General features: G+C 43.4%; 2 protein-coding genes and 1 long non-coding RNA gene across 8 annotated transcripts in view; 2 read left to right on the top strand and 1 right to left on the bottom strand.

The window, feature by feature from the left end:
* The window catches only part of LOC115611355, a 16,961-nt gene extending 13,962 nt beyond the window's left edge, over window positions 1-2,999 (top strand). Inside the window, exons 3-5 of the long non-coding RNA XR_003992545.1 lie at window positions 130-196; window positions 665-820; window positions 2,264-2,999. This is a non-coding gene — a long non-coding RNA (uncharacterized LOC115611355). The remainder of the gene's footprint in view (window positions 1-129; window positions 197-664; window positions 821-2,263) is intronic.
* Window positions 1,368-5,160, bottom strand: ANAPC13 (anaphase promoting complex subunit 13). Its single transcript, XM_030494132.1, has 3 exons — window positions 5,095-5,160; window positions 3,986-4,111; window positions 1,368-1,823 (listed from the first exon to the last, which is right to left on the bottom strand). The coding sequence occupies exons 2-3, from the start codon at window positions 4,082-4,084 to the stop codon at window positions 1,698-1,700; spliced, it is 225 nt and encodes a 74-aa protein (XP_030349992.1). The 5' UTR covers window positions 4,085-4,111; window positions 5,095-5,160; the 3' UTR covers window positions 1,368-1,697.
* Window positions 5,126-27,593, top strand: CEP63 (centrosomal protein 63). Of its 6 annotated transcripts, none has more exons than XM_030494126.1 (15): window positions 5,126-5,192; window positions 7,554-7,689; window positions 9,333-9,513; window positions 11,443-11,538; window positions 13,783-13,908; window positions 14,778-14,891; window positions 17,297-17,530; window positions 17,793-17,938; window positions 18,724-18,858; window positions 19,489-19,603; window positions 21,402-21,599; window positions 22,042-22,128; window positions 23,950-24,155; window positions 24,714-25,020; window positions 27,077-27,593. In XM_030494126.1, the coding sequence occupies exons 2-15, from the start codon at window positions 7,646-7,648 to the stop codon at window positions 27,233-27,235; spliced, it is 2,148 nt and encodes a 715-aa protein (XP_030349986.1). In that variant the 5' UTR covers window positions 5,126-5,192; window positions 7,554-7,645; the 3' UTR covers window positions 27,236-27,593. The 6 variants fall into 6 exon arrangements, with proteins under 6 accessions (XP_030349986.1, XP_030349985.1, XP_030349984.1 ...); XM_030494125.1 differs by having other exon boundaries at window positions 5,151-5,318; XM_030494124.1 differs by lacking the exon at window positions 5,126-5,192 and having other exon boundaries at window positions 7,366-7,689.
* Window positions 27,594-27,629: the final 36 nt, after the last annotated feature.

Here is a 27,629-nt window from a genome sequence, read left to right on the forward strand (position 1 = left end):
TGTAGAAGCTATGTGGTAGCTTTTCCTAATGTTTCCTTAGCAAATTCTTTTAACACAGACCAGGGAAAGGGAACATGGGGAGGATCAGAAACACCTCATTAAGCACAGGCTCTGTTTTCTTTCCCCCAGTGATGATCCAGTGAGGAGCTGAACTATTACAGTTCCCAGTGGCATAGCTGTTTCTTTGGTCCATGCTGTACGTATTAAGCTTTTTGACTTTGCTGATTCTGGGGTTAATCCTTAGCTCTGCCTGCTGGCTGGCTGCCGCTCCTTCTTGTTCAGACAAGTGCGTGCTGCTTGTCTGGTGTGGGTACAGGTTACACTGCAGGCATGGGCGCAAGCCCAGCAACACACATGCTTTCTTCACAAGCACCTTTAGCTCTCCATCCTCATGCAGTTCAGCAATCACAGCCTCACAGGACATGTGCCGTGATGCTGTTTGGTAATCACACAGGCAAAAGTTGGGTTTTGTTATTTTGAATAGGATAAACATTGAGAAAAGACACCAAAAAAACTTCTGCGGAGCCTGGCAGCTGAGGGCTCCAGGAAAGTGCTTTTTCTGATGCACTGGCAAAAGAAAGTAACTTGGAATATTGTTTTCTTTCCAGTTCCTTTCTCACCTCTACCAGTAATCCTAAACTGTGTCAAAATATTTTCTCCTTAGCAAGTTCTGCCAATGGTGTGAAGGAATTGGTCCAACAGTGAAACATGCAAGATGAACAGAAGGCTTTTACCTATTGCAAAAGACATGTCAGAATCAGAGACAAAATGAGAGGAGGAAATCAAGAGGGCCTTGCCTTTCTTCTCAGCACAAAAAGAGGTAACAATTTATTGCCTGAAGCTAAGCCCTGCTTGTTTCTTTTCCCCATTGCTTTCCTCAGATTTCCATCTCCCATCTGAGATAGCACATCCAAGTGGCTATCAATTCAATAGGTGGTACAGTGGGACTGGCAGGCTCTTCCTTGTAACTCTCAGTCATCAATCATTCAATGATTTTGAGTAACTACTCAAAAATATGCTATTTTTTTAGCATAATCAGACTGTCTGTTTGCAGTACATGTATTGGCAAACATACCCAGGATGTCAGCACTGGAAATGCCAGTATCACCACCACCATCAAATCATGAGATGATGCGTTCAAATAACCACATACATTTACAAGTTACTTCCAGCTCTTGAATCCTATTGACCAATCTTTCATGCCTGTCCCACACAGCCTTCCTCAGCCACACACTAGTTGAAGATGGGATGCTGGGTTTTGTACACTGAACTCTTAACTACAGAACACACAGGAATACTTCCTGGGACATAAACCTTCAGAGTCAGAAATGATCCCATTGTGAGTTTTGAAATCAATAACAACTTGAGACAGTAAAAACAACTTATTTTATCACATGTAGGAAACATTTAAGATCAAAACTGGCACCAACTTAAGAACAATTTAACAGAAGATATGAAATAATTTTACATAAGAGAAACATTTTGATATTTGCTCTGAGGTGTCAGGCAGCCACTGTTATTTCACACCCATTATAGAAGCATTTTAAACTGTGTTTGGCCACTGTGAGTGGCGACTGTTTGAGCCTTTTTCAGAAGCATTTTTTCCTCCTCAGAGAAGCCTTTGGCAGCGATGGTCAGCTGAAAAATATTCTTTATATTGCATTCATGCATCCACTGCATGAAATCACACTGATTCACTAGTTTCCCGTGGGGGGAACATTTTCATGGAGATACTGGAGAGCCAAATCTGTCCACTTCATTTCTTGCTCTTTCACAGACTCGGTTGTTCCGCCATTGTCTTGCTCTGGTTCGGGAAGCTCATTCTGAGAACAAAACAGAGGTACACTGCATTCCACACATAATACACTTCCTGAAAGGAGCAGGTTACTAAGACTTCATATGGGTAAATATAAAAATCCACAAACAAGACCAGAGGGTGTATCTGAACAATACATATGCATACTGAGCCACTTAAAAATATTACTAAGCCCAGTTATGAACAATATTCTCTTCACATGAACATGGTGCTTAATCTGAAAGGTAAATTGGTTTTCCAGACCCCTGGGGTGTTGCTATACACTCAAACTGCACATGCAGTGAAGGAGATTATACAGCAAATGCAAAGTAATAATAGTATGATGCAATTATTCTATTGCTCGTTTCCAATGTGTTTCTTCTGCTGTTGCCAAGAATACAAATACTGCATTTATTATAGCTCTTATTAAGATAACTGGTTCTGTAACATGTTACTTTCCTATGGCAGGTGAGAAATCCTTCCTCTTTCTGCATACAGAGCTCAGGTGTGGCTGTCCTGTATCAACAGTAGAAGTCAGGTGCAACACAGAGCTGCTCATGACACAGTAAGGAGGTATAGTTTAACTGCGATTGCATTTTCCTCCCTCATATTGTTTGTTCTCTGTACTGCTGTATTGGTGCAGTCACACAGAGTGCATGTTATTTCTGCTAGATACCATTTGGGCAAGAACTGGGAGTTCTAGATCTCTGGAAATCCCAGCATGAGCTCAATAAAATTTTTCAGTTTTGAAAGCGGCATATGGTTTGAGCCCATTTGAGTTCATAGGAATCTCTCAAGTGAGCACTGCTCAGGACAGGCTCAAATACAACTTTGCAGCCATTCTATTTGCTCCTTGACAATACCACTGACTAAGTCTCCTGTGATTTTGTGCTGTTTTTTCTGTGTGATCAGAGCCAATCCCATCCCTAGGGATCTTTATATCCACAGCCAGTCCTTTCTTTCTATTGTTAGTTGACGAGGCTTCCTGCTTTGAGGCTGCCATCTGTATGTGACTGTAAGTAGCTCAAGAAATGGCTGTAAGGAAAGACACAGCAATGTTTGGGCACAGGGTAAAGGCAAATGTCAGCAAGGAACAAGTTTGTAATTATTAGCCTGTCTAATAAAGGTTATTCCAAGCAAAGAGGGGTTGGGGCTCTTGTATCTGAGAATCACAGTTCTGCAAAATCATTCCCTCAAGCCCAAATCTTGGCAGGATGTAACTTTTGTGCCGTGTATATGGATTTTGGAGTTGTGTAGCTGCTCCTTGCCCTCTCTGAAAGGGCAGTGGTGTAAAGGGCTAAAGCTTGAGCCACGTCACTAGCAATGTGGAAATGTCTCTCTGCTAAAAGAAACTAGCAGCCTATCAGTCCCCACAATCTTAGCATGACTGCTTTGTGAATGCTAGCCACGGTAAAGCTTGTGTACCAGAGAGAAGGAAAAGGAAAATCCTCAGATACCTCTCACTTCCCTCATAGATTCAAAATGGCTAATGAAAGGTGTCACTGTGGGAGATCTGAAGTTTCAACTGTGGCTTTGTGGGATCAGAGGTAACTTTTTCCCAGCTGCACCTCTCTGCCCTTGTAGCAGTACAACAAGCTGTACACTGGATGAAAAGATAGGTGCCCTGCATTGGATGCAGTGCCACAAGCAAGAGTCCTACTACAGATGCCAGTTCGTTCACTAATATCCTTGAACAGGCCACAGCAACACTGTATCTGGAAAACACTGATTAGGAAGATATTTGAGAAAATTTCAGCTTCTTTTAATGGAATTTCAGAAAATAGAAATAAAGAGTAACCAAGACTGTCAGCATGAAACTGCTCCCCTGTTCTACTAACCAACTGGGAAACCACTTCAAACACTAGTAACGTGAAGGGGAAACACAGAGAGAGGATGATTCTACTTCTCCCTGATGCCAAACCGAGAATTGTGCCATGGGAAGAACACTCCAGTTCTTAGGAGATTCAGCAATTTCTCCCCACAGGGGAGGAGGGAGAGAAACATCCACATCCTCCTATGCCCACAAGAATGACTGGCATACAGGACAAGAAAAGAGCGAGTCAGATCCATCCTGGGAACCTTTCGCACAAATAAGCTGTACCCCAAGCAATACTCTCTGTGCCATTTCTTGAAAGGGGCTGTGATAAACACACCAGTCTTAACTGTGAGTGATAAATGCAGTTCACCTACTAGAGGGATAGCTACATCCTCGTACGGCAATTTATCTTCCCTCCACGCATCGTCGATCAAATCCAGGATTCTGCCATCCCTTTGCACTTCGCTGTCCATCGTTGTAGCAGGTGAGTACAGCTAAACCTGTGACACAAAGCAGGCAGTATTGCTAACAGCCACATTCCTAACCACGTCGCTGGAGTTTGTAGTATGGGCTTGCTCCAGTTTTGATCCAATTTCTATTAAGCTTTTATGGAAAACCTTGATTTTCCTAATCCATGCAAAAAGGGGTTATAACCACCGGAGAATTACATTACCTGAAAAGAACACTATCAAACCGAATTGCAGATATATATATTCATCTCTGATGCATACAAAACCAGTCTGATGTTATTAATTATAGAGATTTACATATGTTTATAGCTACCCCCCTTAGAAATCTCTTTTGACTGAGCTTGAGGACCTAGAGTTCCTCTGTCCCCTCTAACTCTCCACAGAACCACTCCACTGCTTGTTTGGTGCCTGCTCGGTGCTGTAACTCATCCACACCATTGCGAGTGTGGGAAAGAGTCAGGACAAAGGCTTTAGCGGCACCCAAAACACTGCCAAAACCTTAAATCCAGGAAAGTGGTGAAACAGGAGAAAAATCATAGCATCACAGACTGGTTTGGGTTGGAAGGGACCTTAAAGCTCACCCAGTTCCAGCCTCCTGCCACGGGCAGGGACACCTTCCACTAGACCAGGTTGCTCCAAGCCCCGTCCATCCTGGCCTTGAACACTGCCAGGGAGGGGGCAGCCACAACTTCTCAGGGCATGCGAGACCTGTCTTCCCCCCTCAGCTACTATAATCACTCCAGAGGTTTCTTGTCATCATTTTATTACTACTCTGCCCTCCTTAAAGCACCCCCTCAGGCACTCGGGGCCGAACCCGTGTCTCTCGGCGGGCGCAGGAGCCCCGTGGCCATGCCTGGCTCAGAGCTACACGCTGCACAGGCCTTGCCTGACACCCACCGAGGCTGCCGCTGCGCTCCCCGCCCGTCCCAGCGCCGCTCCGGGCCGGGACCCCCCTGCGCCCCGCACACCGCCCGCCCCACCGCCCCCCGGCACGGCAGCCCGCGTCCCCGTACCCTGCCCATCCCGGCTCGGCGGCGCGGCCCTGCGCAGGCGCGGCCGGCGCGCAGGCGCAGCGCCCGCCCGCCGCTGAGGCCGCGGCTCGGCTCCGCCGGTAGGTCCGCGGCGGTGGGAGGGAGCTGGCGGCAGCCGCAGTCGGTAGGGGCCGCCGCTGGACCGTGGCCCGTCGCGGTTCGGCCCCATCGCCGGGTCGGTGCGGCGCGGGGAGCCCGGAGCGCAGGTCGGCCCCGCGGGAGAGGCGGGGGCTTCGCCCCGGGGAGCCGGGCTGCAAGGGCCCCAGGCAGCGCTGGGCCTGCGGGCCGGAACGCGTTGGGCTCTGTGGGTGTGATGCGTTCGCGACTTGTTGGGTTTTAAGTGTTTTCTCTCTTTGTTTTGATTGTTTGATCTGTTTGTTTTGGTTGGTTTGTTTTTCAAATACTCCCTTTTATGTCAATTTCAGAAGTAACGGGCCAGCTATTGTTGCTCCACCTGTAGTTAATGGCAGAGCAGCTCTGCTCTGGAGACAGGCTGAGAGAGCTGGGCTGGTTCAGCCTGGAGAAGGCTCCTTAAGGGGAGACCTTAGAGCAGCTCCAGTGCCTAAAGAGGCTACAACAAACATGGAGAGGGGCTTTTTACTATGACTGCCCCATCCCTGGCAGTGTTCAAGGCCAGGCTGGACGGGGCTTCGAGCAACCTGCTCTAGTGGAAGGTGTCCCTGCCCATAGAAGGGGGCTGGAACTAGATGAGATATAATGTCTCTTGCAACCCAAACCTTTCCATGATTCTACGTAGCATAAAACTGCCCAGAGGTGTCTGATTTTGAGGCTCTTCTCCCAGACCGAGGTGAGCTGGCAAGTTTGCAGAGCTGGCATATTCAGGTGTCTTACCTTGGGGGCCCTGCTTAAAGCCTAACAGAAGCAAGAGGGGATGCTGTCTGGCTCTTCATGGCGCTAGAGCTTTCAGTTTCTCTGATCCCAGTTTCTCATGGAAGGAGCCGCTGTTAAAGGACCTGGATTTCTCTCTGGCTTTCGTTTATGAATTTTAGCAGACCTCTGTGGTGGACAATGAAATCTCTCTGCTACCCGCTGAAAACTGGTTCTGTGTAGGGATGATTAGAATGAAACAGCAACTGGCTAATATCTATTCTTGCCACCTGGAGAGCTCTTTTGGAGAGCTGTCAGCAGGTCAGGAGATCTGCTCATCTGCTCTCCTCAGCAGCTCTGCCATCAGCAGTATAACAAACATGTTCTGCATATGGATTAAAGTTTTTTTAAGCACAGGCAGGACCAAAGAGAGACAAAGCTCTGTATCAGAGTAGGGATAGAGATTATTCTTTTTTCCCTCAGTGAAGTACATATTTTCTGTATGTGGCTTAAAATACAGCAGAGCTCCCAGCGGGAGACAGGCTTGATTCTCTGGATGGGGTTTAAAAAGCTGTAGGAGCAGGATAGAAGCTCTGATGGAAGTGAAAGGGAGCAAAGCTGAGTTAGCATTTCTGAAGGTCTTGCTTTCTGTGACCTGCTGCCCCTTTTGTTGATTGCTTAATAATGCCATATTGATCTTTGAGGAAAGATGTTGTGAGGATCCACCTCTAAATACTTGAGAAAGTGCACAGATGTCTTGAAAACAAGACTGTGTGAATACCTCCACAGACTGAAACCAAAGTGTAGTTTTGTACCCTCAGGTACAAAAAGTTTAACCATTTTTCTGTTAGAGAGGCACAGTTTCATGGAGGAGCCACTGAAATAAATCCTAGCTCTTTTGTTCCCCATTTTTGCCTTTAATGTAAACCTTTCTTGCTTCACAAATATGTGAAACTTCTGTGTGTCTGCATACACACGTGTGTTCGTGACTGAAAGGATGTAACTTTTAACTAAGTGTACTGCTACTGTAAACTTTTGCAACTTACTTTCATAGCTTAAGGCAGTAGATGAATTTTTAAAGGGTTAGTGCTATCTTAAAAGAAATTCTCACAACCATATGAACTAGTGATGCATTCTGAATGTGATCATGAACTCAAATTCAGAACACATCACTAGGGGGTCTCTTGAGCCTAGTCTGTCAAAGACATGCAGAGAGGTCTAATTTATCAATAGATTCTTACTGCCGCTTACTTACGGGTTTTCTCTTGAGTGACAAATGTCCCTGTCAGTGGTGGGCTTGGCTGGCACCAAGTGTCGCTGATCCTCCACAGTTTGGTGCACTCAGGAGATGCGCCAGTCCCAGTGCATTAAGTTTGCCCATTGGCTGAAGTGCAGCTTCTCTTTTGCTGCTGCTGAGTTACTCCATTTATTAGCTCACACAGTTCTGTTACTGCAGTTTGATAGTGCTGGATTTGGTAGAAAAACCTGGTTTCCTTTATTTGGCAGATACTTGGCTTGCAGATTCAAGAAGATGACCATTGTTTTTCTCACATGGAATTGTGTGCTAATTGTAATTTTTCAAACTTCTCTGTGGACTTCTGCTTGTTCTGCAGCTGGATGGAGAAGTAGCCTTGTTCATGCATTGCCATGGGTGACTGCTGTGGTTGTGTACGTTCCTAGCTGCTAAAGCCACCAGGATTTAGTGATGGAGGCTTTGCTGGAAGGAATGCAAAGAAATGGGCAGGGGAGGTATGTATGTGACAGTATTATTGAAGTATTAACGTTCCTTCTTATTCAGAATCAAATCCTGTGGTGTCAGACAAACTTCCGTTGCTTAAATAAGGGTTTTGGAGTTTGTCCACTGTCGCATACTAGTGGACAAACATGGGTGCAGTGGCCTTCAGCTAGTGCAGAGACAAAGTCACTGAGTTAGCTGTTTGCAGTAATCCCCTGTCAGGTGTTATAGTCTTGATTTAGCTTTACATCTTCCTGAAAACCTTACCTTCTTTTTTTGTTTTTCTTGTTGTAAACCCTTCCAACATCAGGAGCAGTAGTAATCAAAGGTGTGAATAAAACAGCCTTGCAAGGTTAATGGGACATGACTTTGTTATCTTTTTTTATTGAAAACATGTGATTATTTCCTGCTTGTGTTGAAACTGCAGAGTCCCGTTTATCTCTGAAGAATCTTTAATGCTCTGTCTTAGATGAAAGTATCTAGACGTTTGGATCCCTGAGAAAGACTGTAGTGCCAGTAATGAAAATAAAATGTTTTATGTGCTAACAAATGTGAAGCAAACGTCACTGATGCTATTTTCATAGTCGTCTTTGAGAACGTGACAAGTTTACTGGTAGAGAGCTGGTTGCAGAAATCACGTTTAGACTTAGCTTTATATTAGCAGATGCTGTGAAGGAAATATTCCTGCTCTGCATAATAGCTGCTAATTTTTGGTTAACTCACAGGACAGAGTGAACTTTAAATTTTACTGATTTTTAGCTCCTTTAAGAAGTATTTCTTTCCCAAAAAACTGCTAACTTGTGAAGTGTGCATGTGCCCTGGGGGAACAGAGAAATTTCAATTTCTTAACCTATTGATTTCCATTTCTTTCCAGTGCTTCCTGTTTGACAGGCAAATTAAAGGGGTACAGATAATCACGGAGTTCACCGGCCTCTAGGGCTGTATCTTGCAAGCCTTAATATTGTCCCTGGCTTAGCAGCTTGTGAAGTTTTAGAGGAGTTAGTTGAATTGGCTTCAGTAATTACTGCACCAAATTAGAAAGTGCAGCGTCGCTAGGGAGCATGCTCTCCCAATGGATTGCAAATGTTTTATTCTTCATTATCATGTTGTCATCCAACCCCCTCTACTCAGGGCTTTGTCTGTATTTGTGATAAGCTTCTGTTTTCAGGAGCTGATAGGTTGGCTCTAACAGTTCTGTGTTGACTGAAACTTGGTATAAAATGCCTCTGCCTGGAGACCAATTAAGGCAAATAAAAAATATGGATAAAGCATGCTCTGCTTGACTTAAATAATGCATAGTACTGAGACAAAGAGATAGGAGTTTATAGGTGCTTGTAACGGTTCTCTGTATGGAAGACAAATCCCCTACATTAAAGCGTGTAGGTCATTTGCTCTCACAGGGATTTCACAGGTATTCTTTGTTGGCCATTACCAAATTTAGATCTCTGCCCAGAGATATGAACATACCATGTGTGAGATACTGCATTGGCGAATAGGATTAAAGCAAGTATTAAATATATGTCTCTGCCAGCTAATTTCATAGAGGTCAGAGTACTGCAAGTGCAAATCAGTTTGTTCTGCTGACTTTGTTGGGATGGGACACTGGGCCTTTGTTGGGTGGTGCCTGCTTTGTAACTTCAGGATCTTTCCTTTCCAGTGGTGGGTTCTTGACTTCCTGTGAGGCTGAGCTGCAGGAGCTCATGAAGCAGATTGACATTATGGTGGCTCACAAGAAATCTGAATGGGAAGGACAGACACAGGCTTTGGAAGCTTGCCTGAGTGTTCGGGAGCAGGAGCTTTCCTCTGCCAGGGCGGCTCTGCAGGAAAAATATAAGGAGGTACCTCAGGTTCATACTGTTCTTATTGGTGTCAACCTGAGTGTTTTAGATATTGTAATACAATACAAAGACTGAACCTGGATTTCAGAGTTTGACTTTGCATGGACATGTATTTTGGGATTGTTTCATCAGTTTTGGGGTGGTTTTGGTTGGTGGTTTGTTTTGGGATTTTTTTTTAATATTTAAATGCTGTGCCAGAGCAAGGGGTTAACGTTGGCAAATAGCTGTGCTAAGTGAAACAGGGGCCTGTCTTATAGTTGGAAATCAGGAATAGCATTTACAAAGGAGCCTGTAGGAACAAGGTGTCCGGTTCATAATGCAATCAAAGTCAAGTGATCAACTCCCTTAGGGTTGGTGGAAAGCCACAAATTGAATTGTCAGAGTTTCTAGAGAGAACCCAGAATCTGGCTATGACAGTAACCAACAGCCCAGCAACCTGCTGTCATTGGTGAGAAAAACATTTGGTGATGTGAACTACAGCAAGATATTGTTGGTTGATTCTCCAAGGGCTATTTTTTGCAGCCCAAGGTTTTGTAGCCTTTAATTAAAGGCCTGGGGGAAGAAGTGCATAAAATTTCTGTACTGGGGGAGAAGTATCAGTACGTGATGTTTTTTCATAGGTTATGGACCATAAACTTCCACTTGTTCAAATGAACTGATGTATCTTTTCTTGGATCAGAGGAAACCGGCAGGAGTCTGAGTGACTGTTTCTTAAGATCTAGCCACATTGACATTTTCTGAAAGCATTTAAAATTTGTCCTTATATTTATAGCTGCTGTGTCATTTATTTTGGCAGACTCTGTGCTACAAATTGTGTTTTGGCAGCTCTCTGAACTTGCTTTGACTTCTTGGGTCGAAAGCCAGCTGCTAACTGCACAAGTAATTGAGTTTTTTGGGTGCCTGTGCAACTATGCTACATCCTCAAAATTACCCAAGTACTGCTGTAGCTTTTAGTAATGTGATAGGTTGTAGCAACAGTGGGTTAAGAAAGCTATAGTTTCTTGTTGATATGGTCAGGTGCTACTGCTGGGCTGCACAGTAACTTTTGGAATGAATGTCTTTGCTACAGAGTTATTAAATCTGGAGTCATGCCACAGGATACTTGCAAGAACAGTGATTTTTATCATGTAGGTTATTGTTGTTATTATCAATTGTGTTTTCTCAAGACACTTTTGAAATATTTCTTACCACCACAAGCAAACATTGATTTCAAAACTGAACTGCAGACTGTGGTTAAAGTCACTGCTGGAGTATATTCACACGTTTGAATACACTCATGAATTTTCTATGGTGGTTAATTTTAGTTTACTTGCTTGCTGTCCTTTGGACCTGCACTTAGAAAGGTGCCCACTCTCAGTTGGGGATGGGAAACAGATCGGTGGGGGGAGGAGAAAACAAAAAAGAGTCATGGGAGCAGCTGAATCAATGTAAGGGAAGTCCTCCCCGTGAGTTTCTGAGCCTCATTTCTTTCTTTCTTCCTCTCGTCTCCATGCGTTATGTGGAATCTCTGCTTCACCTGAGCATAGTAAGATAATGACATGGCCATCCTTTCTCTTGGTAGATAGCTTGGAATCATAATTCATGTCTGTGAGGAATTTGATGAAAATACCAGATAGAAATAACATTTTGACACAAGCCAAAGCTATCATTTTCATCTCCAAAACTGAAAAACAGAAACTGGCTCAAAACAAGAGGCCAGAACAGAAACAGTTCTGGCCCCAGCCTACCAAAGATTTAAGCATCGACTTAATCTCATTCATAGTGAGTGACCCCATTGAAAGGTGCAGTTGTTAACAGAATTAGGATCCTTTAACAGTCACTTGCCACTCCTACTGTAATGTGTATTTATGAAATGAAAACTGATCCTAGTACCTACTGATAATAAAGCCCACTTCTATTGTGGTATTTATTTGCTTTTTAACTCTTCAGGTTGACATGTTGCGTCACCAGGTAGAAGACATGGAAAAGGCCAAACAGGACATGGCTAGAGAATATGAGCAACAGCTGAAGAAATTTCAGGAGGAGGTGAGTTGCAGAAAGAAAAGATTGGGTTTTAGTTCCCAGTTGATATACAGTGTGATGGGTGAAATGCTTTGCAGCATTGCTTTTGTTTAATGTCATGGTTTTAAAACTTCCCACTCTTTTAATTTTTATGTTCTTAGAAAAATTAAAAAAAAGAGCATCGAGTGTAGGCAAAGTAATATTTTTATGCTTCATTAGGCCCATTTTTTGTGCTTTGGAGGAACTTAGTGGCAAACAGAAAGCTGTTAGAGCAGAGATGTGTGGCAAATGTGTTGTTGGAGTTTTCACCTGTTAGACATCTGCAGAAGTTTACTGCAAAAATATCCTATGTTCATCCACCCTAGTCACCATCGTGCTTATTCTGAAGTTGCCATGGGTACAGGCAGCAGCAGTTTGCCTGGTCAGCATTTCATGACATTGAAAAAGGGTGGTGGTGTAGCTGGTCTGGGTCATATGGAATCAAGAAATGAGAATGGAATGTAGTCTCATCTTCTTTTTGCCTCCATTGACTCTGATTTTGTTGGTAAGGATTTTGTTCTCTCAAGGCATATTAGTCTTAATACACTTAATAAAAACTAAGTATAACTAGAAAATATTTTTCTAATAGCTTTCATCTCAAAATGCTTCTTATTCACTGCACGGTGGTGCATGCGGAATGTCCTGCAGGTGGTATAACAGCATTCCATGTTTATGCCTTAACTCTTTGCCTGTCTCCACTTGCTTGTCAGTAGCAGTGAGTTAAATGGCATGAACAGCTAGTAGAGCACTGACCTGTTTTCTCTGGAGGGTTGGGCCTAGTTCATGCTCACTGTAAGCTGTAAGTTAAATTAATTTGGTAGTCTCAGCTTTGATGACAGAAGCCATCTGTCCTCATTTTAAACACCTTACTATTCAGTATGACTAACAGCTTTCATTCACTAGATGTTCCCACTGGAATTGTGGATAAGCTGCAAAGCAAAGCTGAGTTGCATTGGCAGGTCTGCCTAAATTGCTAAGGCTAAAATACAGTGTGTGTGTTGTGGTCAAAGTTGCAATGTGTTGGCATTTTACCCACAGTAGTAATGTGGAAGACATTAAGCTCCAATATTCCTCAGTCTTCTGTTCTTAGTACTGTTGGGGGAAATTCTTGTTGTCTCGGTTTACCACCATTAACTGTAAAATTACAGGTACAGTGTCTAACTCACAGGTTTATTCTTTCAACCATCTCTGTAATCTCCTGTTGTGTTTGGCAAAAGATGTTGATACATTAAATCTAAGCCTGTATGTCTGTCCATTCCCATGGAACATGCCTAAGTACTTTGCTGACTCAGGGCCCTGGAGAACCTTTTGTGACCAGTGCATAAGGTTTTGATTCAGATGCTTTTTCTTCTCATGGTCCTTATCTTCATCCATGGACTTAGCTTTCTCCATCAGTAAAATTGGAATGGTGACTTCTCAAATCCATGTGGCTGTATGGAAACTTTTTATTTAAAAGTTGAGTTGGGGAGAGCTTATCAGATGGAAATTTCCATGCAAGTTGCAAGTGCTTATTTGCACAGCAGGTCATTTAAATGTCAAGAGTTTTTTCCTCATTCCTGCTTCTGATATGACTTTAGCATTCTAGCAGTAGGCATAGGAGTGATATTTTCTGTTGGCATTCTGCACTCATTGTGAAATACATAGTGTATCTAAGTAGAAAATGACACATGAAGTAGTGTTGATATTATGTATAATGGCAATTCTCAAATCTTCCTTCTCCCACTGAGCAGAAGAGTTCCGTTTCCCACCTGAGCTTCACAAGTGTGTTTTAATCACATAAGAAACTGTACCTCTGGGTAGAACTACCCCCCACCCCATGTGTGGTGTGACATGCTCCTCTGTGTCAGGAGAACAATCACAGGTACTACCTGCTATTACTGTGGCTGTAGAGAGAGGGGTACCATGCTCTTGCTGCAGTAACAGTTACATGTAAACCTCCATCTTATCAATATTATAGTCGTGTTTTAATAGTGCTAAGACAGAGGTCTATAATTAGAGCTGCTGATGTCACGACTTCAGTGGCATCTTCCTACCCTTACACAACTCGTCATATTTTGCAATTCTGTTGGTATAATAGGCTTGTTATACAACTAGAAGTCTTCACTTGCAAGCTGTGTGGCCTTGATTAGGGGAGTTGTTTGTGCGAAGCCATTTTGTGTGCCTTCTTTCAAATTGCTGTGTAATTCTTGCCTTGGGGCCTCCAACAAAGTTGGCTCTTTCACCTTGCAGTTGTCCAGGCTGAGGAGGAGCTATGAGAAGCTGCAGAAGAAACAACTAAGAGAAGCTAGAGGAGAAGCTAGCAAGAGACAAGGGGAGGACCACTTTGAAATGAGCCGACTGACCAGGAAGCTGGAGGTATGTAGTAAAAAAGCAAGTGCTAACCAGAGTTTGTATGCATGAACTGACTTTTTGGGCTTCGCTGGTTGCTGAATAGTCAACTAGGAAAGGGACTATGAATCTTGCTTAAAAAGTACTCCCTTTCTACTCTAGCTGTAGCTCGTCTCAACTGCTTGGATAATAAAGGTGGTTGGTTTCCTGCATTGGGGCTTCAGTACACAGGATAGACTATGACACTGTTTTTAGACTAACTAAAAGGAAGAAGGTGCTGGAAGAGTAATTAATTATGTGAATGGAATGAATGCCAGTGTGGTGAGGTTGTCATCTCACTTCTTTGAGGAGGAGGGAGCCATGTGTCACACTTCTGCTCAACTCTGTCTCATCTTTTAATCTTCCTGCTACACAGAGCTCAACCGCGCTCAATTTTCTTCTACTGTGCCCTGAAGATGTGGCTAACAAACACATCTGACTGATGTAGTGTCCAATTTGTGGAGCAGAGATTAGCATTAAAATTCTGTAATTCATACTTGTCATCTTGGTGATTTCAATAGCAGTGTGTTTTGGAAGCTAAAGCCAGTTGTTAAACCTCTGACAGCAAATCCATGAAATTAGCCATGAATCTTTTAGCACTTAACATTTGTAAACAGCAATAACTGACACTGATGCTTTAACTCAGGAGGGAAAGAAATACAGCAAGCACAGTATGAGAGGGGTTTTATACTGCTGAGTTGTTGCATCAAATGACTGGCTAATGGTTTCCCTGCTGTGGGGAAAGGTGCATGAGGATATGGTGGAGAGCGAGAGCAAACGTGGATATGAACTAGAAGGGGGCCTTCTTGTCAACTGCATGGACATACTGCTCCAAGCCACCCCTGCTGTCCTTGCAGGAGTTTCGTCAAAAATCACTTGACTGGGAGAAGCAGCGCTTGCTTTACCAGCAGCAGGTGGCATCGCTGGAAGCACAGAGGAAGGCTTTGGCTGAGCAGTCTGAGCTCATTCAGGTACAGTTAATATGTGCTGGAAGTTCTTGTTTTGTTTGTGGCAGCAGAAGGAAGGGGAGGGAGGGGGGAAGATGGAGAGACTAAAGAAAACTCTCAGGCTTGAATCCAGTTTAAGTTGTCATTGAAATGTCTTTTAATGTCCCAGTTGAATATGGTTTACTTGTCTGAGTGCTGTATGGAAAAGAAGATCTGGAGTCTGTCAACAGAGGTTGGATCAACCTTGTGAGTTGTCCCTACCACCCTTCCAATTAATAGAGAAGATAGTAGGGTGAAGCTTTCACTTGGAGGCAGAGACCACAGCGTATGACACTTTAAAATAGCTGTTACATCATGTCACCTAGTTCAAAGCTGTGTACCTGCCAGTCACTAAGTATGTACCTTGTGGGTCCAGCTCAGAGGATGATGTTGGAAAATAGTCCTCCCCTACGACAGGCACTTACCTCTGCAAAGTACTGCAGTAATAGCAGTTTTCAGCCCCTCCCTCCTGTCCCCCCTTTCTTTTTCTATGTTTCTTAAAAGCAAGAAGTAGTGGGGCTGCAGTTCCTGAAAAGCTAATCGTTCAGTGAGTTAGTGTTGCTGAAGCAGAGCAAGATGAATTGACCTAGAGCACAGCTGTGAAGTCACACTGACACAATCACAGCAGACACTGATAAGAAGCTCTTGCTGGGGGCTTTACACTTAATGGGCTCCTGAGTTGCTCTTGAGTGGAAGCTCCTGCAAGGAGGAAGTTTGTGATGACAGGATTGAAGCTGACTCTGACAGCGGCTTTGTGAGAGGCTGACACTGGTAGATCTACAAATGCAGAAAGAGTCCTTAAGCAGAAGGTCTTGCTGCTCTGCTGTCTTTGTATCATTGATAGCTCAATTGTTTGAGAACAGATGTGTCCTTGGAGTGCAGGCTGCTACACTGAAGTGCAGAGGAACTCTTCTTACTGTGCAGCAGAAAAACAGGGATTTGGAGAGATTTTTCCTAAGTGGTATAGATGACTTAGGTGCAGAGGTACTGTGGACAGATTGCCTGAATCCTCAATTTCTTTGAAAAGCCCAGTATGAAAGTGCTAAATTTTTGCCTTGGATGTTTCTATGCATTTTGTATGCTTGGTTTTTTTTTTTTCTGGCACAAGGTCAAGCTGATATCTCTGACCATGGAGTACTTCCCCTTTCTTTTCTTTCAGCTGGCTTCCCTTCCTATCTTTCAATTCAGCTTAGGGAAGCCTGGCATTCATACTCAGTGATGAGCACATTCCTGTAACACGTGCAACTTCTAAAGCCAACAGGGGAAACTTGGAATTCCGGGCTGTCCTGCATGTTCTGTGGTTGGAAAGAAGAGATAGCTGAAATGTTTTCTTAATGCAGAAGTTAGCCTGGTACTCCATTTTCTTCGGTAAAGGCTGTACTTCAAACTCTTGCCCCTTCTGGTTACATTTTCTGTCATGACTATTCAAATAATGAAAAGGCTGTAATCAAAATTGTATGATAGTCTTCCAAATGCACAGTTCCTATAGTTTTCTCAGTTATGAGGCATTACGTGTCAGGCAATAAATCAAGTCGTGGTGATTCTGAAGCTGGCAGGAATTGCTACCCTTAAAATTGGGAGTAAAAGAGTGCTCAAATATTTTGTTTCAGCCTTTAAAAATTATAAGGTACTGTACAGAAAGGGAGTATATGAAATGAATATTCTTAGAAGCTTATATGAGAGCTGGCTTATTAAATTTCACCAGCTAGCTACGTGGAAAGAAATGCTATGAAATATTGTGCCTATAAATAATAGAGCATGTATTGTTTGCTAGTCATATGTTCCTTGTAACTTTTTTTGTCTGCCATTAAAACAGTGACACATTCAAAGTGAGCATTCTCGCAGGCTGTTAGAACCAGATATTTACTGCATAAAGCAAAACATAATTGACTGTTACACACAGTTTGGTTTTTGGTCTGTTTGATGGTTGTGGTTTCTTTTTTTCCCCTGTGCACCAAGAGCTGCTTTCTATCCTGGTGTGGAATTAACAATCTCTACTTGTGTATGGTATTTATAAACCTTCTTACATACTGCCCTTTGTCCTGGTCTAGCCTTAGGTTAATGAGCAGAAAAATAGGAGGCAGATTTGTTCTTAGACAGCTCATACTCAAGACAACTTGAGTGATTTGAGATCTTCTTTTCCCAAATTCTCTTTCACCCCTTTTGGAATCGGAGATTCCCCCCTTGCCTCTGTCTTTTTTTTCTTTTAATGAGTTCTGTTTGCCCTCAGAAGTTTTACCCATTGTACCTTCTCTAATTCCCTGCAAGGTAGTGTTACTTTGAGAATGTGGCTTGTTAAACAAAGAAATCAGTAGTGATTTTGAATGTAGTTTTTGATATGCAGTGTTCTCTGTAGTTAAGCTTTAATGAAAACTGGTTGCTCTTCGCAGACTCAGCTTGCCAATCGGAAGCAGATTCTGGAGTCAGTGGAGCTGGCCAGCCGATCGGAAATCCAGCATTTAACCAGCAAGCTGGAGAGGGCCAATGATGCTATCTGTGCCAATGAGTTGGAGGTGGAGAGGCTGAACATGAGGGTGGATGACCTGACCAAAAACAATCGGATGATTCTGGAAGACCAGCAAAGAGTTCAAGAAGAGTTAAGGCAATCCAAGAAAATGTTGGAGGTCAGTGGAGGAACTGTTAGGAAATGGAATATAAAGCAGTGCTGTGAGAAGTAGCAGGAAGGCTCTTCATCCCAGAGCTCTTGTCTCTTTCTAGAGCTTTTGTAAAGTTCCTGATTGGCCTCAAAACTGGCTTTGCACCCATGTGATGCTCTGCAGTATTTCCAAGGATTCCTTAAAAATCTGATCAACCTCTCAGTGCGTTACAACAGACTGATTTTGTTGGTCCATCTTGCAACAGTCATTCCTTCCCCCTCCCATGCAGGTTCTGCAGGATGAGAAGATGGAACTTAGAGCCACCTTGCAGTCTCAAGAAGATTTCATTGACAGCTCCAAGCTGCACCAGGAACAGTTACAGAATGAGCTGGCCAGGGTGACGGAAACTCTTTGCACAAAAGAACTCCTCATCAGGTAGCATCTGTGCGTCAGTGGTGCTTATGCTCTTGAATCCAAATCTATAGTTCAGGATCTCCCACTGAAGATGGTAAAAGTATTTTCATGCAGCTGGGTCTGTATTGGTGGATACATAGAATGGTACACTGTAGTTTCTCACGAATGCTGTGCTTCCTTGCAGCATTTGCCAAATTGCATTGCTTTTGAAATCAACTGATACTCAGTGAAGAGTGTGGAAGGAATCAGCTTTCTACTCAGCTAGGTTTCTGGAGGCAGCACAGGGCTTTTGATTTTTATTTCTTTTGCTTTCCCCAGGCATTTTCAGTCAAGTGCTGGAGGCCTTTGAAGATTTGGTAATGTGCTTATTAACATAAGTAAAAGTTCTCACCGATTTAATGTTGTCAGATTAGGGTCTTGGTAAGGTAACTACCCGTGTGACAGAATTATCTTGGCCTTCCACTTCTGCACTGGCAACATGCTGTTCTGATGGCTGTGTCAAAAACTTTTGGCTTATGTTACCTAACAGCCACACTGCTTCTTGCAGGCTGGATGTCTGCTAATGCCAGGGAGACTAGGGCAGGGAGGCCATCACAAAGCGATGTAGTCTTTTTCAATCAGCCTGAATTCAAACAGGAGGCTGTCATCCAGCGGGTATGTTTGCATGTTCACAATGCACACAGGTGTCACCTACTGTTGGGTTTTGCATATTTTTCAGAGAATTCCAGGAAAATTGGTGGTTATGTTCCCTATGAACTCAAACATGGTGTTTCTATGCTGAGATTAAAGTTCATGTTTCTGCTTAGGGCCTTGGAGGAACGTTTGCAAGAGAAACAATTGTCTTCTCCAGGACTAGAGCTGGAGCATATACTACTGCAGCTGGATATTGCCCAGGAGAAGGAACAGCACTTGCAGTCAGAGGTGACTCATCTCGAGAACAGGTAGTTGACTTCTTGCTGCCCCTGGATGTGCAGTGAAACTCGGATAATAATACAATACCTAATATATTGTATTCATTAAGTTAAGCAGTCCCACTGATTTTTCGTAGGCTTATTTTAAATATAAAAAGGCTAAAGAAATCAAATGCTATTCATTTTGCAGTTTAATAGTGAGGCTGTTTTGTTAATTGGTTGGCTGCTTTTCACTGCACACTGTGGGCGTTCTCCGTGTTCTGGCTTGCTTAGGCTTAGCACCTTCATTCCTAATAGATTAAGGAGTTTTTGTTAGTCAGCTGGTAAGAACCAGATCTAGACCTTCCTGTGAAATAAGAATTACAAACAAGTCTTCCTTTCTGAGTCTGTGGTTTTCAGACTAATGTTTGCAGGGGAAGTTTGTAATCTTAGTATGGTAAAGAAACAAACAAGAAACTGCTATTATCTGTCAGATCAGTTTCCTGATCTCTTTTGAAATTACTTTGGTAAACAAAACCAAAGGATTGGTAGGAAATTCTAGGTTAAGAGTCCAGTTTCTGTTATGACGGATATAGGAGGCTGCTTGGAAGATCAAAGTTTCTCTGACCATGTCCTCCTCCTTGGGGTATTCTAATCTGTAGTTTTACATTTGGCACCCAGCCTGGTGTCTTCAAATGCAAGGTGTGTACAGTTGAGCGAAGAGCTGGATGAGAATATCAAAGAGCTGCAGTCAATGGAAGAACACCATACTGAGTCAAAGGCAGAGATTAAAAAGGTAATGTTGCTTTGTTCCTGGAGAGTGGGAAAGGCACTTGTGGAGTCAGCTGTTCCTTCTGTTAAGCCTGCTCCTACATCATACAGTACTTCTCTGCAGTGTTCAGATACTTGAATTAGTGCTGGAGGGACAAATATGCAAAGAAATTATGGCCTGGAATGACAAGTTTAAGCCTAATACAGGATCCCAGCAGGATGAAGAAGAGAGAGGGAATGGGTTTCCATAGAATGGTTTGGGTTGGAAAGGACCTTAAAGCTCATCCGGTTCCAACCCCCTGCCATGGACAGGGACACCTTCCATTAGATCAGGTTGCTGAAACCTGGCCTTGAACACTGCCAGGGATGGGGCAGCCACAGCTTCTCTGGGCAACCTGTGCCAGTGCCTCAGCACCCTCACAGGGAAGAACTTCTTTCTAAGGTCTACCCTAAATCTCCTCTCTGTCAGCTTGAAGCCATTCCCCTTGTCCTGTCATGACAGGCCCTTGTAAAAAGTCACAGCTTTCCAAAAGGCTTGACTTTTAATAATGGTCTAGATCAATTAGTGTGAGAGATTTCGCTGGAGCCTAGTTAGAGTAGAAACCTTATTGGACTTGAGCAAAAAGCCTCACTTCTGTGAAAATCTTTTCATCCTTTATTTTGAATGTACAGAGGTGCAGATCTTGCCAGAGATGTGCGCTTGGTTGCACATTTAAACAGCCACACAATAAATGAGTCTCCTACAGGCTGCTGGGGAGGAAAGGGAGATTTATTATGGTTGTTTCTGTTTTATATGCTTGGGAGGCATTGGGGTGACATAGAGATAAATCACCACATGTATAGTATTTACATGGCTAGGCAGACATCATCTAGTTCACTTTGCTAAAATGCTTGTAATTCTTAGAAAAAATCCTGGTGTTTTGAGTAGTTAATATTTTTGCCTAATGGAATGCTAGGGAAGAAATTATGCTATGTTGTTGTTCTGTTATGTCACTGAATAAATATACAGTATACTTACCAGCATATTGTATGCAGTGCAGGTCTGCCATCCCAAAAAAAGATTGAATAAAAGAAGATAAGGTATGGAAAAAGATGACCAAAAGGATGGCATGGTGTGTTTTTATACAAGGAACAGCTGAATGGAATAGGACTTACCAGATTAGAAAAGAGATATATGAGATTGAATATACTAAAAATAAAATGCCTGTCATGTGCAAAGTAAATAGGGAATGATTATTCTCTCATAATGCAGGGACCAGTGGTCATCAAATGGAGTTAAAAAAACAAAGAGGTATATTTTTACCCTGTGCATAGCTAGCTTATGGAAGTTTGCCATGGGTAGCTTTAGTTGCTACAAGCTAATATTGATTCAAAAGGCTTAGGAGAAATACATGGAAGAAAAGTCTGGCTAGAGCTATTTAAAGATACCATCTCTGCCTCAGGAAGGCAGAGTGGCAAGTTGCAAAGTTATATTATGAAAGTGTTACTGTGCTTGTCCAGTGATGGTAAACCTTTGGGTATCTGTTGTTGGCCATGGGGGGTAAATGGTGAGCTAAACTGACTGTGATTTGATCAGTTATGGGTCTTCTTGAGTACTCCATAGATGTAACTGATGTGTTGTCCCAATTGGCAGTTTATGGTGTGGAAAAGGATTGTGATGAGGTAGTTGTCAATCAAGAAGGACAAGTGTGCACAGATTGCTTGTTACATATAGCTTTTTGTTTCCAATACTTAGATTTCACATTACCATGTGCAATACTCTTGCTTTTTTGCCGAAACGTCTTTTAAAAGCTCATGGGTGGCGTGTGCATATCTTCCTCCAGCTGAAAGAGCAGCTCTCTCAAGCTGAGCAGACTCACAGCAGTGAGCTAGAAGGGATGAAAAGGGAAATCTCCAGGTTGACACAAGAGTTACACCAGCGAGACATCACAATTGCATCTGCAAGCGGCTCCACATCAGACCTAGAACAACGTCTGAGAACAGAAATTGAAAGAGCAGAGAGGAAAGCAGTGGAACACAGGGTAAAAAAGGCAGAAGACTTTTATGCTGTGTCTTTAAGGGATCTGAAGGCTTGGAATACTGTCCTAGTTTTCAGCTACGTTAATAGTTCCCTTCTCTTTCCAGCCTTTGAACAAAGACTTTGAGACCCTTCTGATGAAACCTTCAATATTGCGGTGGTCACTGAATCTGTCTCGCTACTTCTTTTCAACCAGTAGCTGGCAGTCCCTCAGAATTCTTTGAGGTCACTTAAGCTAACTAGGCCTGCATGATGACATCTTTGAAAACTAAAGTAAATGACTGGTTATTTGTATGGCCTTCTCTGTAGACTCCCTGCAGAACTAACGGCCCAAAACTTGCTTTGTACTTCTGCTTGAATTGAAGGTGCAAAATCCCTGTAGGGTGTTGTGGGCATGTGTTGTGTTCTGGTTTTTGTGAGCTCATTGTTTGCCTCTGTCTCCTCAGGTAATTCTGGTCCAGCTGGAAACCTTGAGGCTAGAAAACCGTCATCTCTCAGAGATGCTGAAAAAAGCGGAGTGCGGTATACCAGAAGTACGCATTAGGGACCAAAGATGGGAAGGACATAGTGCATCCCCTACCTGGGAACAGTAATGGTCTTTGCCCAGGCCTCTCAAAATGCTTTGTAGAGTTCAGTGAACTTAAAACACAAGCAAAAGGGGCAATTTGTGAGGAATCAAGGTACAGAAATACTGTGCATCTTGTTTGGTCAGAGAATAGTGAGGAGAACTGCACAAACAGAGCCATCATCTCAGTTTCTTCTCCATGGTGTCTGGCCAACGTTTTTTTTAGTACGTTTTGTTACACTTCCTTTTTATGCCAGTTTACCTCAAACTCCTGATTCTAAATCTGTGATGTCCTTTTGACCTGTCTCAGAGCTGTAGCTGCTGTGGTCCTTGTAGTTTCTGGGGTGAGAGCACGTTTCCCTCCTGGTGAGGAACCATTCAGCAAGGCTGTCCCTTGTACTCCACAGGCAGGTTGCAGCCTGGGAATGTGGGCTGGATGCCTTGGGGCAGTGCACTGAGAAGAGGCACTGTGACTAGGTGAGGCCACCTCGTCCAGAGGAGAGAAGGGGAGCCCTCATGGAAGAGGTGCAGTCTTGGTAGGAATAATACCTTGAAGGTGGTTCATTTTAGTGCCTGTAGGAAGGAAGAAATGGCTAGTTTGCAAGTTCTGTCTCACATGAACTAGAATGGATGACTTATGGGGGCAAGGGCTGGATTCAGACAGCTGAAAACCTGATGGGAATATAATGTCAGAGCTTTTATCCTGTCAGTCTGTGGGAGGGAAATACTGAGCTCTTCACATTAGTTGAGCTGATTGTCAAATGTGCAAGTTCTTGGGATAGTGTTGAATGAAAACTTGTGGCTTGTGACATGGAGAAAAAAACCAAAGCTTTCTATTCGAATAGCTGATTTGAGACTAAAATGACCTAAGGCCCATTACTTTCCGCTTGAAGTGCCGGGTGGGCTTTTGCCTGCCTGACTTACCAAGACTTCATAGCACAGTGCAAAAGAAGATCCAGGCCAGGTTCTTCTAATGCACATTTGGAAAGTCCTTAGGTACAGCAGTGATGACAATGCATCTAAATTTAATAGAATTAGCAAAATGAAAGTGGGACTGTTGCAGGAGTAGAAACAATGGAAATTATATCCACCGAGCCTGGTAAGGAGAAGATGGGGAGGAGCAATTTGTTCAGAGTTCCAAAAAGAAAACACAAGTAAATTCACTTTTACTGATGACAGTTTCTAAGGGACTATGGGTCACCCCAGGTGGAGAGGTGTATGCATGGCCTTTTGTAACTACTGCCATAGGCCTTTGCTAATTTCAGTGAGGGGATCTAGAAGTGTTTGCGTGTTTAGCCACTGGGCTGTGTACTTCTTCAACCTGTAGGAAGAGCCTGCTTCTCTGATACCTGGAGAGTTGCTCAGAGTGATACAATTTACTGGGTGCCACCTGAGTGTTCCCAGCTTTGACTGAGAGGCTTGCACCTTTACTAGGGAGGGGAATCTTAGAATATACAGCTGGAGGAGAACTCGAGGTCACGTAGAGTCCTTCTCATTATCCCAATGCCAGAGGCAGGTTTATCTGACCTACTCTCAGTCTATATTTTCCTGTGATCAAAAGCATCCAGTGGTAAGAGAAACTTCCTTTCCTAGGCAGATCAACACAGCTTGTCTGGATGCAAACACAACAAGGCATATATAATTGATCTGCTCTTACGAAAGCCTTGAAAATCTTGCCAGTCAAAATTGACATTAGAGGATATGCCTTAAGGAATCGCTTGACAGCCTTTGCTCTGGATTTGACTGTGCAAATCAGAAGTTTCAACTTCAGCCCTTCTCTGTCTATTAGGCAAAAGATGTCACCCTCAGAGCACTCACTGAAGACTATGCTGCTGAAATAAAGAAGTTAAAATCTGAGAACCAGCAGTTGCGGAAGGATCTCGCAGAGGCCAGAGCAAAACCGGAGCTCCCTCAGCAGGTCTGCCAGGATGAACCTGAGGGCACCGCTCAGCAGATGCAAGGGGGAGAGTCTGAGGCCAGGGATGTGCAGTACAAGTGAGTGTTGCGTGAATCCCAGGATGCTGCTTCCTTCTTATGGAGGAGAACAGAGACGTGGGGTTTTAATGACATGCTTTATGTATAGTATCTATCTCCAGCATATAGTATGTGTGGGAGAACACAAGGACTGTTTTGGAATCTGCCTTTATGCTTTAAGTAATGCAATAGCTTTTAGTCCCAGCTAGTTCGTGTTCTGCAAAGCCAGCTAGTATTTAACTATCTTTTGACTGCCTTTGCCTTATTCTTTGAGGAGCAGCATGTGCTCTTTTTGGTGAAGGGGTTAGATGTGGCCCAGGTAGGTGTGCTCCGTTCTTTTGCAGTACTGGGACATGCAAACTGTAGTTTGTGACATCTACAATAGCAGAAGAATGAGAGAGAATTCTGTAGAGGCTGGATGGGCATCTGAGAGTCCTATGGAAATAAGAGAGCCAGTTTGGATTGCCAGGGCTATTGGTAACCTGTATGTTGATTGTTATCTCTGTACAAGTGTTTGCCAAAGTTCAGCTGCTAAGAGGCAAACTGTCAAAGAGTCACGTGTTCAAACCTGCCTTCCAGGACAACTCGGGAAGCACAGCACAAACACGATGAACAAGCAGAGAGAACACATCGCGAGCCTGATGGATCTGTTCAGCATCATCAAGGGGAGCCCCAGAGATGGGGGACTGATGAAATAAGAACTGTGACCCCTGAGACGGGTGAACTTCCCACCCAGAGCAGCAGGAAGAACTCCATGGACTCACTTTCTTTGGGCACCTTGCCAGGAATGGTTTCTTTGTTCCATGTGCTGGATGGAAACAAAGATTTTGCAGATGAAGCATCTCAGCAGTCCATCTCAAATCATCAGAGAGAATCTGTGCCCCTGGTAAGGTGTTGTATAGAAGCTGGTTGGTGTTAGACAGCTGAGGATATAGCTGGGTTCTCACCTGGTAAAAGGAGCCAGATTTTTGAATGTATGATCTGGCTGCATGGTGTGTGTGAATGTAAGCATACATCAAACATTAAATAGGGAGGAGAAACCACTGCTGGATGGTTAATACTTGGACATGGGAGCCATGTGGTTATTCTTTAGAAGTCTCTGGGGCAGGGCTTTGTGTTTGGTGTAATTGCTAAGCTAAATCCAGAAGCTCATGGTTCTCTCCATCCTAGTGCTGTACATCATGTGCAGCGTGTACCATGACCTGCTTATGTCACTTCAGAATTCTGCTTCAGCTTTTGGCTTGGGCCTGTAGTAGAGGCTCAGAGGGGATGTAGGGGATGCTGAGTATTTCAACATAGAGTTTCTGGGTGAATCTGAAAGCTAGTGCTGCACATTTATGTTCACTGTAATGCACAGGGTGAGTTTGACCCCTGTGAATGGGACTGCAGTAGTCAGCACACTGAACTTAGAGCCACTTGTGTGGCTGATAGGAAAGCCTGAAATCGGTGCGTCACTGCACAATGGGAGGCTATTATTTTTCTCAGTCACTGATCATACCTTTTGAAGTAGAGAGCAGTCTTGGCACCTTATCTGCTCTTTTACCTCAGCTTAGCTGCCCAAGATACAGGAAACTTGGACTCAATCACTTCTTCCTTTAGTGTTTAAGACCATATATCCCGGTACCCACTGTAATGACCAGGCTGTACACTGACCTGTGCAGGGACAGGAATGAAAGAGGGTCACAGAGCAATTGTCATACCCTGGGTCAGACAGGGCTGTAGTAGTTCAGGGAGGGGAGAATCCTGAGCACTGGTCCTTGCTCCAGATGTGTTCCCCTAGCAGTCTTTGGAGTATTTGCACTTCTGGTTGTATGTTGTTAGCAGTGACAACAGTTGATTTTGTGGGGAGCCCAGAGAAAAGTCCTTAAGGCTGGTGCACAGGTAAGTGGAGGCTTGTCAGGTTTGTAGGTCTTGGTGACATTTACTACCAAGAATAGGTCTTGATTATTTCAAGACTAAATTAGCTTGGTGGCATGTCCAGGAAACACATGTTGGGAGCTTAGGGAACTGTAATATTCCAAATGAAAACTCTTCAGATTGCAGGATTGGAACTGAAGTGCAAACAGTTCCAGTTAAGGGCCTGAGGAGCTCTCGGGCTTGATGTTTGATAGAAGAGAATGTGCTACTTCTTGTTCTGAGAGGTAGAAATAAGGTTTGTAAGGAAATGCAGATATTTCTCCTGGTGTTGACTGGGATTCCCTGCTCATGGTCAGGCTCCAGTGTCTTTAAATCAGTTCCTTTAACATTGAGAGGAGAATTAAGAGAGTTAATTATCAGGAACTTAATAGAGGAGATTTCTCATCAGCAGGCAGTAGTGGGGTAGGAGAGATTTGCTTGTTATCTGCAGCCTTTTTTCTGCATTCCTTTGTTCTTGGCTGTTGATAAAAGACCAAAAAAACCCCCATAAGACTCCAGTTGGAAATAACCAGTTATGTTCTCTTGCCAAGACACTAAGGCAAGTTTTCTGTAATGGAAAGCAGCCCCTTAGTAACTTTATAATTCACCTGCCAGGCCCTGTGCAGGAAGCTTCTCTTCATCAACTTGTAAATTAAGCCTAGTTTACAGTGTTATTTTTGTAAGTTAAGAACTTGTGGGTAAGTGATGCGAGTAGCAGGAATAGTTCTTGACTGTAAAGAAAACAGTCTGGGATAGTTTGACCATTGCTGGCTGAACTGAAGCGGTGTTCAGTGAGCTGCATTTGCAATGGGAGTTTAGTCTGTGCTTCCTCTGTGGAGTTGGGAGGCTTTTGCTGTTTGTAGACTGCTGGGAGGGACATTTACCTATGATACAAGCATGAAAGCTGAGTGTATAGTCTGCCTAATAAGATAGAAATGACACAAGAGCCCTTAGAAGCATATTTATTGGCATGGCTTATGGATCAGTAGTGTTTTTGCCAAAACTTGCAATGAAAGAATGCGTGATGTCATTTTGTTTCCCTTTAGTACCCCCTGCCTACAGCTTCAGTTGGGTCGATAGCTGCAAGATACCTGGAAGAAGAAGAACTGAGATCCCAGCACATCCTGGAGTGCCTAAATGCTCACGTTGAGGAACTGAAAAAGGAGAGTGAAAAGATAGTGAGGCAATTTGGACACCAGGAATAGTGCTTCTTACTCAAGTTGAATGCTGGTATACTTATGTGGTTCCAAACTGTGATTGCGGAGGTGCCATTGGAGCTTGAGTGAGAGGCCACATCTCCCACTTTGAGCTGAATCAACAGGACGAATGTTGAGGAAAGGAATCTGCTCTCTAACATGTTAGATACTGATGGACAATACTGCCCCACAACGTGTTAGACAGCTTGCTGTAGGTCCGAAAGCTGCATCAGTTATGTGTTTGTGCACTCACAAAGAGTTAGTGCTGTTTTTTTAGAAGCAAACCATTTGCTAATTTTAATGTAAAGTATTTGAAGTATATTTTATACATGTAAAAGCATTGAAATAAAACAGAATTAAAACCCCACCTCTTTTCTTGTTCATGCAGATATACAGAGTAAAT

The sequence above is a fragment of the Strigops habroptila genome, chromosome 8 (genome assembly GCF_004027225.2).
Source record: "Strigops habroptila isolate Jane chromosome 8, bStrHab1.2.pri, whole genome shotgun sequence".
NCBI lineage: Eukaryota > Metazoa > Chordata > Aves > Psittaciformes > Psittacidae > Strigops > Strigops habroptila.